The 15,158-nt window shown below is 43.6% G+C and overlaps 1 protein-coding gene across 1 annotated transcript; it reads left to right on the forward strand.

Annotated features, from left to right (window-relative positions):
* The first annotated feature begins 9,380 nt into the window (after nucleotides 1-9,380).
* LOC115391718 (protein disulfide isomerase family A, member 3) lies at nucleotides 9,381-15,096 on the forward strand. The gene is made up of 13 exons (XM_030096052.1): nucleotides 9,381-9,671; nucleotides 10,552-10,630; nucleotides 10,736-10,853; nucleotides 10,966-11,073; nucleotides 11,253-11,382; nucleotides 11,510-11,626; nucleotides 12,855-12,980; nucleotides 13,066-13,248; nucleotides 13,480-13,588; nucleotides 13,791-13,919; nucleotides 14,144-14,223; nucleotides 14,373-14,430; nucleotides 14,513-15,096. Exons 1-13 carry the CDS (start codon nucleotides 9,538-9,540, stop codon nucleotides 14,624-14,626), a joined length of 1,485 nt encoding a protein of 494 aa, XP_029951912.1. The 5' UTR covers nucleotides 9,381-9,537; the 3' UTR covers nucleotides 14,627-15,096.
* The last annotated feature ends 62 nt before the right edge of the window (nucleotides 15,097-15,158 follow it).

Here is a 15,158-nt window from a genome sequence, read left to right on the forward strand (position 1 = left end):
TTCAATTGGTCAAAAAAGGTGTTTTTGTTGATCTGTAATTTATTTTGTGATGAATTTCTTGTTTGAAGAATATAGATTATTTTACTCAAATTCGTGCACTTTGAGTTTGAACATGATTTAGGTTTTGATGAATCTGTATTCAAAGTAAAGCAGATCTGACAGCTGTGTGTGTGTGTGTGTGTGTGTGTGTGTGTGTGTGTGTGTGTGTGTGTGTGTGTGTGTGTGTGTGTGTGTGTGTCTGTGTGTGTGTGTATAAACATGCAGATCCTGACCTACGTCTGGCTTTTTCCTGGCCTCAACCACATTAAGTCTGCTACAGCAGTTTAACAATAAGTTTCCACCTCAAATCTCTGGGGTCAAAAGTCCACATTTTCCACACAAACACAATTACTTTCATTTGGGCTTTCCGTCATGACAAGAGCTCACACAGAAATCACATAAATGCGTGTACATAATGGTCTTTACATGGACACTGCTGCACAGAAACACGTATGAATCACTTTGCCCTCCAGGCTCTTGCCTTCCGTTCTGATGCGTATCTCTCTAGAAGCTGCTCCAGCTGAATTCAACTCTCAGAATCAGCAGCTCCTCCCTCCAGCTGGGTTGCCAGACTGAGTTCAAAGGTGAGTTGAAATACCCCCACAAAGCAATCAAAGAAAAACACCTGAATTCAATCATGTCAGAAAACACATCAACCATCAACAATCATCAATGAATGCATTAAAAGACCTGTCATCATACCTGTCCTGTCCACTGGGGGGTAGGGGGTAGGGGGTAGGGGGTGGGGGGATGAGCCACAATAGAGATGATAGGAAAACTGACACAAGGGGTGAGTTCAGGCGAAACAGAAGGGAAGACGACACATGAGGAAAGGGAGACACACAGAGGACTCAGGGGAGAATTGCAGGCCCAGGGGAAGACATGACATTACCCTTCACAAGGTAGTTCCCAACATGTGTTTTGCAGAACAGATCAGGAAATTTTCATCAGCTCTTTCCTCCATGTTGGTGTTCATAAAGAAGGGTGTCTTATCGGTCGTAGGTCGTATCGTTCTCACCAGCAATCAGCCTCAGAGGACACTGCAGTCGTCCCACCTGCAGACAAAAAACACAGCAGTTCCTTCACCAACTGTTTTGTTTCCAGCAGCCTTTACAACATGGACCTTTCTCTCTGCTTTGCTTAGAAGTCAGGGATGCACTTCCTTTTTCAGCAAAAAAAAAAAAAAACTGAAAACTAAAAGAACAATAAGTATCTTTACTTTGCTTCGACTCTAATAAAATTACTAATCTAAAAATGTACTCCAGTACGAGAGGGAATGGTAAAGTTACTTTTGAGATATATTTTGTTGAAGGTGCCAGACCATTTTAACCAATAAAAATCATTTTCAATATTTGTGTATATTTGTTATGTCAGCATGCTGAGTGTATTTGAGGAAATTTAGTGTTGACTCTGAGGAATGACAGGCTGCCTTCTTGCTGTTGGCATTACATTGCACTGTTTCCATTTTCACAAATCTAAAAAAAGGTTCAAAAGACAGAATGCTGTTTGAGAACATGTATTTAAGCTAAGAACCCACTGTTCCAGTTTACGTTGAGAGGAATGGGTCTAAACGTCTCCAAAAAGACATGTGACTGAGGTGTGCTGTACATTGTAGAAGATATCTAAAAGTGAGTGTCGTAGTTTCTGTGTGTTTATTGTAAATAAAGAAAAAAAAAACCTTTTAACTTCATGTGGCAGCGCCACTGCACAGCGCCCCCTGTGGTGTGGAGGTGTGGTGCAGAGAAACAGTGCCACCTAGTGTTAGGAGTAAGAAAAGCTTGAAGTGACCTTTGACCTACTTTCTGTATCATTTCCTGCCTTTGATGTGACGTCAGAACAGTGGTTGCCATGACAACACTTCCAAGCTACAAGATGAAAGTGACCTGCTGGTGATTTCAAACAACAGTGAGACAGAGAACAGACGGAGAGATCTGATCTGAACAGAACGCTGAAGAGAGTTAGGATCCGGTGTTTGTTGCGTTTGCGAGCTTAGTGACTTTTTGGGATAGTTAATACTTTGGAGAAATCCACTTGACCTACATTGTTCTTAAACCGAGTTTGGATTCCGCTCACAAAATGACATCTGAGACCACAGAAGTGATTCTAACTGTAGGGACGCCTCCTCAAAACGCTGACCTAACAGAAAATGCATCCAGTGAGAACGCCATCCAGCTGAAAGCGACGGTTGCGTTGGCAGTGATTGAATTCCTGTCCAAGTGCGGCTGTAGCCACACAGGAGACCAGGACGAGTGGATCTCCCTGGTCAAACAGCTGGTCGACGACACGATGAAGGGGCTCCTCACGTGCGAGCCATGCTTTGTGAAGACCAAATATCATAAAGACATCTTCAAAGCTGTCCTGGAGGACTTTCAAAAACTTTACAGTGGAAAGCAGATGCAGTCTCTGGTTAAATCGAGAGATTCAGGCTTTTTAACTGAAGTTGTTGCTTGTCTTCAGAAACACGTGAGGGCATTTATTGACCGGCTTAAAAAGAAGCCAAAGGGAGACAAAGTCAAGCATTTCTTTTTAAGCTTGGCCAGTGCAATCGTGATAGTGGGCCTGATAGTATCTCTTGCAGTGCTCATTGGTTTTCTTATTGGTTGATCTTATGCTAGTCAGGTTGGCAGCTATGATCACCCTGTAAGCAAAGCAAACTTTATAAGACACTTTTCAAGAAAATGAAAAAAAGTTACATATAGGAGGCCCCACATGAGGCCTTGGGTGGGGGATTGGGGGGTGGGGGGTGGGGGGTGGGGGGGTTAGAAGAGGGACTCTTCATGGACTAGAAGAAGGACAATGCTCAGAAGGTTTTCAAAGTGTGAGGCGCACCTCCCCTGGGGGGCTGCAGGGGAGGGGCGGCGAGAGAAAAAGACAAAGAGAAAGACAAAGAAAGAGAAAGAAAGAGAAAGAGAAAGAGAGTTCTCCAGGAACTCTGGTTTCCCCCACAAATATTAGACAATGCCTGATTTTTTAAAAAACTTCATTTTTACATTTTTGCTTTTACAACAGACAACAACAGAAATTGAAGAATTAACAGACAGACGGGGTCATCGTAACAGTCAGGGAGTTTAGCGACATTTAAAATTCAGCTTACAGAGGAACTGAACAATATATAAATGGCAAATGAAGAGGGTTACATCGGGATCAGAGCATTACAAAACCATATTGCTTTCAGGTCATTTCTTTTAAGTCCTTAATGACCACTTTAGTCCAGAGAACACATAACAGATAAACTAATCAAAATACATTAAAAGAAAAAATAAAGAAGAAAGAATGAGTCTTTATAAACACAGGTGAGGTAAACCAAAGGAGGCTCATCAACATCACTCCCGGTTGTAATATGACATCCAGTTTTTCCAATATTTTTCTCCCTTTTTGGTGGCGTATCTTAAAGAAAATGTCATTTGTTCCATACTGTGTATGTCCTGAATTATTTTTTTTCCATTCGGTGATTGTTGGAGATTCTTTATTCAGCCATTTTCAAAGTGTTTGGTGCACCTCCCCTGGGGGGCTGCAGGGGAGGCGTGGCGAGAGAAAAAGACAAAGAGAAAGAGAAAGAGAGAGAGAGAGAGAGAGCGAGCGAGCGCTTCTTGCACATGGGCTTCTGTGATCGGGCGCTTGGGAAAGGGCTTTGTTTTTATTTGTGTGCTGTGGGTTGCTGTGTTTGCCTTTGTTTTCCTTTTTTCCTAGAATAAGCCCTTCCCATTCACCTTGATTGGAACCCCTGTTCATGTGGGACTCTCGCCAAACCTGTGTTCAATCAGCGCACCTGGGCTGTGGCAAATTGACAGGTGCATAAAAGGCAGTGTGGCTGTTGGCAGCAGGAGAGCAGACACAGGGGAGCAGACACAGAGAAAGCAGCGCACCGGGAGGAGAGCAGCCACACCGCCAAGGGAGCACACTCTGGAGCTGTGACGGAACCAGGACGGGGACCAGTGGAGCGATCCAATTCGAGCACCACACACTGTTGATACACAGCGGCAGGGAAGAAACACTGCCACGCCCGTGAGTATTATACTCGTCTGGTGTGGCGCTCACCACATGGCCTAGAGCTTGGAGTCGCTTGGTTCCCGCTTTGTGCTGGCCCGGTTTTTGTACGTGGCAGGTGCCGTCCGGACGTCCCTCTGGTGACCGGAGCAACGCGGAAGGAGGAACTGCACCCCACCCCAGACGATGTTGGGGATTGTCTTGGGGATCCAGCCTCCGTCCACGCAGGGTGGAGAAGCCCTGCCCCCAGAGCGGCACCCGGGAACTGATATTGGAGTGCTTGGACCCCCCACGCAGTATTTAAGACCCGTTTAGAATAGTTTTGTGTTGTTTTAACCCTTTAATTCTTCTTTTAACACTATAATATTTTAGACCAAATAAACTGCATCTTGTTTTTCATTACATGGATTGCTCTTTGTTGGTCACACCCTGCTCTCACTTAACCAATTTCAATACTTTGCCGGCCACCAATATCCATTTACATCCCCCAGCGATAACTATTTTGAATCATCCCCCCCTGTTACACTTCCATGGGGGGGACTAGAAGAGGGACGATGCTGAAGACAGACACAGCTGAGACTGATGATGTGCACGCGGGAGCTGACATGGACAACAGGACAGCATGGGGGTGGGACTCGCAGGGTTCTGACCTCCTGACCAAAACATTGGATTAACACATGCCAGGTTTCATTGCTGTGGCATACTTCCTCCTGAGTCAGCCTATGAACTTTTCAGCCCACCCTTGCATTCTACCTGTACTGGTATGGGGTTTTCTCCAGAACCTCTGGTTTCCCCCACAAATATTTCACAGTGTTTGATTTTTAAAGTGTCCAGTCACGTCATTTTTATTTGCATAAATTTATGGACATTTACAGACGGCTTAACCAAATTGCTTCACATAGTGCAAACAATAAAAAATCATAAGTGTGCAAAAATCCAAATTAAAAAAATCAATAACACACATCTCAATCACAAACGCAGGGGCACACTAGAAACAAAAATACATTATTAAAATTGGAAACTGCAACTACAAAAACACTTGTCTGTTTGTCCTGTCAATATCGGCAACCCCTCATCTGTCTCTGAGGCTCAGTCCCTGATATCACTTGTTGCAGTATCTCAAGATGACAAAACCATTAATCACCTATTTCAACACAGAAATCACTGGAAAATCTAAAGATTAAAATTGATAATGATAAAATATGAACATTTCAATAGTCAGACTTCCTCTTCTGAAACTGCTGATGCTCAGGCTATACTGAGACAGTCTTAGGTTGGCTTGATTTATTTCCACAATAACTTGAGGGCACAGAGTGTAAAAGCCATGACACACGAAAGGTGTTTCTATAATATCACACCAGCTGGGAATAGGAAGGGAAGCTAAACCATTTTGACACAGTGTCAGTGAGGGTCAGCCTCCCTCCTATCTGATTGCTCCAGTTGCTGGGAGGACTAGGGCAGCATCTTTAACCCAGAAAACTTTGAGGAAATTTTAATTTATGCCTGCAGCTGCCGACAGGAAAGTGCCGGCCAAAAAAAAAAAAAAAAAAGTGCCAACGAGGTGCGGCCGCGATCAGACGTGCACCCGGACGTGACACGCTAAGCTTCGCCAAGTGGGAGCTCGTGCATGTTCGAAGTGAGCGGGACGTGCTGCTCGCGCTTCACCATTTGCTTTCATGGAGGCAAAACATTGTAATCAGTAAAACAAGATCCAAACAACCTCCCTTCACAATCCGACTGAAACTTTCGAAATTTTGTCAAGCAGATTCCAGTTCAAATCTGGAAAATAAACACAAACATTCAGGCAGGGCCTGCTGTGTCAGTGTTGTTGGCTCGAGGGCGTGGTCGCTTCAGGGGAAACAGCAGATGGAAACAAATACAAGATTGCATCGACTGCATGGAGTTTGTAAGGTTTGCACTGATCTTCCTCAATCGTCTGACTTTCCACTAAGTCAGGTCGGTCTGGAGCCACAAAGCACGTATATGTATAGTTTTGATACACATACGAAAACTATAGAGGAGACTGGGGACAATTGTAACACTTTTTGTTTGCGCAGTGTAACTCGGTTGTTGTTTATGCTGGAGAGCTCAGATTTTGACATGTTGTACCCACATTTGTCTTCTTTAAAGTACATTCAGTTGTACTTTTAAGATACCATGACAATTTATGTAAATTATTGTCGAATACAAAGTGGTACGTTGTTACAACCTACCCCGTACTGGGGTAAGTTGTAACACTACTTGGGGATTGTTGTAACACTAATATTGTTATGCTTAACAAAGACCCACACTAATATCTATATGCTAGAACTGCATTGAAATTTAAAGAAGGAACAATATAAATCCAAGAACACAGAAATAATGATAAAAGTAACTAAAAAGTGCAAGTTAAATACAATACAAACATACTATAAAATAAATCAATTTAGAAATCACAAAATGAATAAAATAAAGATCTATGGAACAATCAACAAACCACTCTTGAACCTGTTAACCATGTAAACTGCCAATTTGTTTAATCAGACTGGCAATTGTGGCAAATGTACCTGTCCTTGCCTGGGGTGCAGGCTTCATGGGCCCAAAATCTACAGCGCTGATATCTGATCCACACTTCCTTTGGCCATGAATTACCAAAGTGCACCAAACACACAATGCAGACGTTTTTATCATCTGAGGAGTCAGTCATCAGAGATTAAAAGGCCATATTCGTGTACTTTGAAATCTAACTTGTATGTTGTTTGGTGTCACAGCAAGTGAGATCGCAGTGTTAACGGGAGTCAGGATGTTGTAGATGCTCATGGTTCTAGCAGGATTCATCCTCATCCAGGCGTCGCTGGCTGTGTTGATACATTTTTTAAACAGACCATGCACGCTACGATCTAGGGGTTGCAATTTGTGACTACAGTGTGGTGGAAATGTGACGAGGATAATGCCATTTGCTTCTTAAAAATTGCTACAACCATCCCCGACCCAGGCAGCCTTTAAAAAGCTAACTATTTTTAGCATTTCACTTCAAAGCTGGCACTACTGTAACACATCAAATTAAACTAGAGAAACTAATAATTGCACTTATGTAAGTGAAAGAACTGTATCTGCAACAGAAAGGACACTATGCAAAAAATATTCAGGGAGAAAAATTTTACTTTCTTGCCTGAAAAATAGTTTTTCTTCACTAAAACAGAGAGCTTTCACGATAGGGACATGAAACTTCACCTGTGAGCTCACTTAGGAAGTGGGCATGGGCTATATTGAGGACAGCACCACAGCTCCTTCTTGATTGGTCAAACTGAAAGTGTTACAACTATCCCTGTGTTACAACTGTCCCCGGTCTCCTATCTTATCATTTATTTATAAGGCTTTAACTACAGTTCAGGGATGTGAACATTTTATTACATGTAACCTATTTTTGTATCTTATTTCAGCATTTTTGTTCCTACTTTTCGAGCATTTTTGTTGACACTTGTGAAATTTTAGCAGTTTTAACCATTTTACGTCTGTTTAAACGGTTTTGTATGCTTTTTTTCCCACCATATTTAATTTTCTTCTTGAAGAAACCGGGGAACGGAGGTTTTCTGCCAAGGGAGCTACACAGACGAGGGGCTGCTGGGGACCAGGGTCACTTTTGACCCTCCATAGTCATGCACCTGCACTAGACGCACATTGCAAGAGCAGTGAACAACATGGCTGATTTATTCAAATCAGTGTGCGTGTGTCTTAAAAATAATGCCAGTGTGAAAAGTACACCCCTACTTACAGCATTTTCTCTGACACTGGAAAGTCTCCCCCGTCCTGGGGGCTGAGAGATCAGCCATCACCGTCGGTTCTCAGTAGTTTTCTGTGTTGACTACAAGTCCCCGTTTACAGCTGTTAACTTGAGATTTCACAGCAGTTTACAGTGCTGTTTACTGATGGAAATCCCTCCTTTCATGCAGTGTAGGTTGTTTTCACCAATCACATGCCACCTCCACTTGCCTGATGTCAGCCTTTAGAAGCATACTCTTATTTAAATCATTAATTGTTTCTCAGTCTGATTCCTCGATGAGTGATTTTTTTTTTAATCAGCAATTAGAGTATTGTGATGCCCAGTGAATTTGTAAGTGTGCTGTAGGAGGGAGATGTGCTATTAAATTATAAAGTGGATATGTTAAGATCTTAATTGGAAAACTGTGTAAAACCCCATAACAATGCGTATGAATAATGTAAATGTGTTCATGTGCTGTTTTTATCCAGTAGTAGCCTAGAAGTTAGAGAGGTGGGGTCAGGAGTTCGCTGATTCGATTCCCACAATGGACAAGTCAGAGCTGAGCAGTACCCTTGAGCCCTTCAACACCCCTGAGCACCCTAATGTGTATACTAGAAATAGGATGGGTGAATGTAGAAAAAAAAAAAAAGAATTTTACCTCAGGGAATAAATAAAGCATAATGAGTTCCTATTAACAGCTCAACCTGTTCAAATGTCAATGTTGTTGCCTATACAAAGAAGGACAGAATAACTCAGGCTCGGGGAGACAATAAACACAATCAGTCTGTTGATGAAAAGGGTCAAACATCATGTCAGGGTCAAAACAGTAAAATAGCAGAAATCAGACAGCACAGCGATAGATCCATGTGAAACCTTAATGAAGAATACACACTAACATTAGAACCATATTGTGAAATTGCATCCATAAAAACATGCCTTTGGTGCTAAGAAAGGAGGACGTTTTCCCCCTTTTGCAGGACTGTCAATTATAAAGATAATCTGTTAAACCTACTCTATTTTCTTGAAAAAGTATTGAATTTATATTTTTTTAAACTGTGTTTGTGCGCTTCTGGACTGACACAATGATGTTTTCCTAAAATGTATATTCAAAGGTTAATTGACTGCAGGAAAAATGTTGGTTTCGCTGTCCTTACTTTTCCCATTAGAATTATTCCTTAAAAATTTTCAAGGAAAGGCATGTAGATGTTCGATAAAAGAAGACCAAGGATAGGGCCTTGAGGAACCCCTCATGTGATTCTAATATGCTCAGGTTTATAATTACCAAGAGAAGTTGTGCTTTATCTTTCTATTCTCAACAGTTTACAACTGTATTGTGAGTGTGAAACACCTTAGTGCAGTGTTCAACCCAACATTACTGCTGTGTGCAAGACGAAAGGTGAAATGTGAGTCACTATCACTCTGCAGGATGTTACACATTGTATTTGAAGTGCTCTGATTGTGCAGACTCCTGATTGGCCGTCAGATCCGTATGCGTGATCTGCTGGCTTCTGATTGGCTGGCGGAGTGTGATTGACGGACGCAGGGGACCAATGAGAAGCTGCCACAGTGTGGTTAGGAGAGGTTCCGCCGCCTGCAGGAGCCGCCTCCTCCTCCACCTCCTCTCCGTCTTTCTCTTTCTGTTCCGAGTGTGATCTCGCCTCGGCCCAGCAGACTGAAGAGCTGAAGAAGGGGGCTGCCACGGACCTCGCTCGCGTCTTTTTCTCGTCGTCCTCCTCCGTGAAGAGGGACTTCTCGCCTCACCCTGCACGATGTGGAAGCTGATCCTGCTGGCCGCTCTCGCCGGCTCCTCGCGGGCCAGTGATGTGCTCGAGTTCACCGATGATGATTTCGACTCTAGAATTGGAGACCACGACCTGATCCTGGTGGAGTTTTTCGCTCCTTGGTGAGTCACTTTTATTTGTGTCTTTATTCAAAACGACTGTTCTATTAAATTCTCTTCCTTACTGGCTGTGGACCAAATGTTAGCATGTTAGCACGGAACGTAAGTGTGGCTGCAGAAGCCGCGTTATTGTTTTTGTTTAAAACCCTGACAGAGTGAGACGAGAGCTGCTAGTGTAATATAGTATAATTACCAATGAACATTGAAGACAATTATTTTCGGCGTGCTTTTTTGTCATTGTGAATCTTTTCCATTGGGAGCTAGCTGCTAATGAAGCTACAAGGAAGTTGGGGGCGTGTCCTTTCACTGTTGTAACAATCTGATTGGCTCGTGAAGTTTTGGTGTCGACGTCTGATTGGTCCTGACGAACTGCGCCGTGGTGACACTGTGCCAAACTTCAACACGAAAGTTTTTGATTCATGAAATACTTGTTTTAAAAACCCTTTTACCATTTTTTTTTTTTGCCCTTGTTGGGTTGTGACGTTGTTTTTTTTATTAAGCAAAGTTATTTTTGCTTCGCAGGTTTTGATTTATTAAAGTAAAAATATAGTTTTTCTGAGATAGCACAAACGAACCAAGCTCATGATGTCGTGGTTGTGGGCTGACATTAAAAATGACCAACCTCAAATTCGCATAATACACTACTGACTTGTCAGTGTTGTGACATTGATGTAGGTATGTCATTAGATAGAGGAAAGAGTACTGTGAGTGTTTTAACATGCTGAAAGTTTAAATGTATCGCCCACCATCCCCTTATGTTTTAACCCTGTTAAATTCAGTTTTCTAAATGTCTATCTCCAATATCAAGTTCCCCACATTCGAATCCCTCGGGCTCATAATGGGGCCAAAACCTGAAGTGTGTCTCCTGTTCCATATCCTTTAGGTGTGGCCATTGTAAACGGTTAGCACCTGAGTACGAAGCAGCAGCCACACGTCTGAAGGGCACCGTGGCTCTGGCCAAGGTATTGCACAACACAAAGTCACTCCACTCTGGCCACTTCATTGTGGGTTTTGCACTCTGAACTTCAGGACTTTTATTGAGCAAGTATATTTTATTTTCTTCCTAGGTTGACTGCACAGCGAACAGCAATGTCTGCTCCAAGTATGGAGTCAGTGGCTACCCAACCCTGAAGATCTTCAGGGACGGAGAAGAGTCTGGTCCCTATGATGGGCCCCGATCTGCAGGTATGTTTTTACCTCTTATTCCTGCAGTGGTAATCTTTTATTTATTTATTTATTTATTTTTGTGTCTCGCTCCATCTTCTCACTGCTTCCTGAATCCTTCTGCTCTGTGTAGATGGGATCGTCAGCTTCTTGAAGAAGCAGGCTGGCCCAGCTTCTGTGGAGCTCAAGACTGAAGCTGATTTCGACAAGTTTGTTGCAGATCGGGATGCAAGTGTAATTGGTGAGTTAACTTTCTAATATTGTAGACGTCGGTTTCTGCACCATGTTTGTTTTCACTTCAGCTGTAGCTTAGTTATTTTGATTTGAGGGTGTTTTGCAAACTGAAGTCTCTCAGATGCTTGTTGGTAGTAGAGTCGTACTCCATCCAAATCTGATGGAGGCTGATGTGTTTCTTTCCAGGATTCTTTGCTGATGACAAGAGCACAGCGCAGGCAGAGTTCCAGAAGGCAGCCAGTGCACTGAGAGACAATTACCGGTTTGCCCACACCAACTCCGAGGCTCTCCTCCAGCAACACGGCATTGATGGAGAGTGAGTACACTCATTTTTACTGTTCTGTCTTGAGATTGAGCGGCTAGACAAAATGGACGAATCGAGGAGTGTATATTTCTGTTGGTGCTGAGAAAGTCTGACGTTTTTCCCTCTCTTTGGTCGTCAGGGGCATCGTCTTGTTCCGCCCACCACGACTCAACAGCAAGTTTGAAGACGGCTCTGTCAAATTCACCGAGGACAAATTCACCAGCAACAAAATCAAAAAATTCATTCAGGACAACATGTAAGTGTTGAGGCTGTTCTTCAGAGTGTTTAATGTGCAAAGTACATTATCGTTGCATATCGAGCAGGTCAGTGGGCATGGCAGTGTCGCATGCAATGTTGACCTGAAGGGCACAGTGCCAACGTGACTTCACGTGGCAGGAGGGGCGTCGTCGGTGCAAACACACTGAACCTCACTCTGATCAGGCAGCATGGGGAATGCATCAGAAGACTTCATGGGACCAGCATCATTAGCTCTCACAGCTGATCCTGGAAGCCCTTCTCTCCACATTAAAAACATCTAAAAGGCTGCTGTGAAAAGCTGTCCCAGACAAAACGGCCCTTTGTGTTCCTTCATGTTGACGCTGAAATAGACAAATGTGATATTAAAAAGCATCTGATATGGCGTCTGTTGTGACGAGGAGAGCTCAAATGTTTTGCAAAGATTAATATCCTTGTTTATTTTAACGTTTTTAAGGAAAAAGTCAAAATGAGGTCATTATTGTCCTGAAACAAGTTGCATAACTTCCCCGCAGGTGTTTTCAGATTACGCACTTACAGTAAAACATCACTGATTTTCATTTAATACTGACTGAATGATTGATTTTGTGATTATTTTAACAATTTGTTTGAAGTACGTCAGCTGCAAATGTGCACAGAGGCTTAGAATCAGGAACCTGGAACATGTAGTACAGACGATGGGTGTGCACATCAGCTTGTGTGTGTTGGGCATTTCAGCCTTTCATTTGTAAAATAAATTTTTGCCACGATGGACGGAATATTTAGTCTGAAATCTGCCCCAATTCTTTTTTTTTCAGTCCACATCCGCGTCCATGTTGCACATGACGACTTTACTTTCACTTTCCCTTTTGAAAGCCACTATCAGCCATTTGCTTGATCGGCTGCCCTGATAGCGATTCCTCCAACTGCCGTGTTCCTCCAGCGTATCGGCCGCTTTCTGTTTTGGCTCTGAACAAATACGCCGTTACAGTTTAGAATAAACGCAAAAATGACTCACTATAAGATTGACACACACTAATGGAGGTTAGGGTTACTAACTGCTGTGCGGCGTCAGTTAAGGCTTGACGTGGATAACTCGGATGTGAACGCTCTGCAGAAACCTGTGTGTGTGAAATTAGTTCACCTGAAGAGCTGACCACGTGTCACTGAGCTGTTTTGAACGATCTGAGGTCAATTCACACTTAATCAATCCGTCTTAATACATCTGTTCATTTCTCTGTTGATCACAGCTTTGGAATCTGTCCCCACATGACGGACGACAACAAGGACCAGCTGAAAGGGAAAGACCTGCTGGTGGCTTATTACGATGTGGACTATGACAAAAACCCCAAAGGCTCAAACTACTGGAGGAACAGGTCGGTTCTGCAGCGGCTCCTCCTGCTGATGCTCTCTTCATCTTTTGCACTTGAATACACTGACACCAGCCTCCCTTTCCCACAGAGTGATGAAAGTAGCGAAAAGCTTCCTGGACCAAGGAAAGAAGCTCAACTTCGCCGTAGCCAGCAAGAACTCGTTCAGCCACGACTTGTCCGAGTTTGGAATGAGCGGCAGCTCAGGAGAACTGCCTCTGGTGGCCATCCGCTCCGCCAAGGGAGACAAGTTCGTCATGTCGGAGGAGTTCTCGTAAGTTGACTGGTTTGATTTAATAAAAAAAAAAAAAAAAAAAATGCGTTCAAAGTTTACTATAAAACATTTGCAGTTGCTGATTTACTTAAACCTGGCCTCTCTAATTTTGAGGGAAGGAATGCTTTAATTTCTTACGCCACAGAACTGCCACAAAATCCACATCAGTAGGACTTTTTTTGGAGCTAATTTTGTTTAATCACTCCGTTCCTGAATGTCTGTTTACTGCAGGCGTGATGGAAAGGCTCTGGAGCGCTTCCTGCAGGACTACTTTAATGGGAAGGTGAAGCGTTACCTCAAGTCGGAGCCCATCCCCGAGGACAACGACGGCCCGGTGAAGGTGAGAGCTTTTCATCTCTCTGCTGAAACCCACTGAGGGTTTCTACTGGATTTTGTTCCCGTTTCTACCTGTTTTTTTTTTTTTTTTTTTTTTGAGGTGTGCTTTGCTTCTGATGGCGATCAGCGGACTGACAGCCGAAGCCTGCTGATCCTGAGGAAACTCTGGCAGGCTGATGCACTAAACCTACCTGTCATGTCTGCAGGTCGTCGTGGCCGAGAACTTCGACTCCATCGTCAACGACGACAGCAAAGATGTGCTGATCGAGTTCTACGCTCCGTGGTGCGGACACTGCAAGAGCCTGGAGCCCAAATACAAAGAGCTGGGAGAGAAGGTGAAGAAACAGGCTCATTTCACCCGTTTTCTCAGTGCTGCTGGAAAAACAAGAGCTTTCATATTAACCACGCTATTTCTAAACTAACATCCAAAGTGTTGTAAATGATGACGTCTGCAGGTGAATAGAAAGAAACCACCTCAGTTCCATCACTTCCTGTTTGAGTATCGATGAAGGGACTTCATTGACAAAGCAACTGAAGTTTTTCTCCTCTGCCTCTAAAGCTGGCCGACGATCCCAACGTTGTCATCGCCAAGATGGACGCCACAGCCAACGACGTGCCGTCTCCATACGAAGTCAGCGGGTCAGTCCAGGCTCCGCTAAACATTAGTGTTCAGTGGATTCACTTTGAACTGGATCGTGTTTAGTTAGTTCTAAATATTGATGTTATAAATATGATGTTTCTAAATATGTTCTGACATTTCTCATCAATTTTTCACTTCATTTCTCCAGTTTCCCGACGATCTACTTCTCTCCGGCTGGACGCAAGATGAACCCAAAGAGATACGAGGTGAGCGTCGACTCGCGAACACGGTGACACCCGGCGCGCTCTGCCTGCCGCTGACCGTCCTGTCCCGCCGCTCTGGTTGCAGGGAGGTCGCGAGGTGGCCGACTTCGTCTCCTACCTGAAGAGGGAGGCCTCCAACCCCTTGGTCATGCAGGAGGAGCCCAAGAAGAAGAAGAAGAAGGACAAGGTGGATCTATAAAAGCTCCACTCATGAACTCGACATCATCCCACCTTCCCGCCCCCCCGATATGACAGGATAAAGGAGGATGATTTGGGACGAAGAAGAACTAAATTGTACCCCACTGTCTTAGTGAACAGCCGAATGCTCTGAAGCCCGGGTCGAGAATGCGTGGCGCCCCCTGTAGGTCCTCCTCATGCTCTGGGAATATTGTGGAGAGGTGGGGAACTGGGTCTGCCCGATGATTCCAAACAAATTTTTAGGGAAAGCGTGGGACAGCTTTTTGAAAGATTGAGATTTTTTTTGTTTCCCGTGGTCTACTACACCTCAAGCTGATGCACTTTGGTTTGATACCAGTTGCCGCTTATCTGTCGCTTTGGTTTTTATTGCCGTCATCACAGGGGATCATGGTAATGGTGATTTTTTTTCTTTCTTTTTTGTTTTTTTTTTTTTTTTGTTTATTTTTTTCTCGTAACACGTCTTTGTTTTTGTACATTTGGAAGGATTGTGAAATAAAAAAAGACCCACAAAACCAAAATGAACTGTTCAATCT

This window comes from Salarias fasciatus, chromosome 7 (assembly GCF_902148845.1).
Source record: "Salarias fasciatus chromosome 7, fSalaFa1.1, whole genome shotgun sequence".
Lineage (NCBI taxonomy): Eukaryota > Metazoa > Chordata > Actinopteri > Blenniiformes > Blenniidae > Salarias > Salarias fasciatus.

Excerpts from the sequence above, each read along its gene's own strand:
- LOC115391718 (XM_030096052.1), top strand. The coding sequence starts at position 9,538 with ATGTGGAAGCTGATCCTGCTGGCCGCTCTCGCCGGCTCCTCGCGGGCC. Across the intron at positions 11,383-11,509 it reads CAACACGGCATTGATGGAGA|GGGCATCGTCTTGTTCCGCC; the intron begins GTGAGTACACTC and ends TTTGGTCGTCAG. Across the intron at positions 14,431-14,512 it reads TGAACCCAAAGAGATACGAG|GGAGGTCGCGAGGTGGCCGA; the intron begins GTGAGCGTCGAC and ends CTCTGGTTGCAG.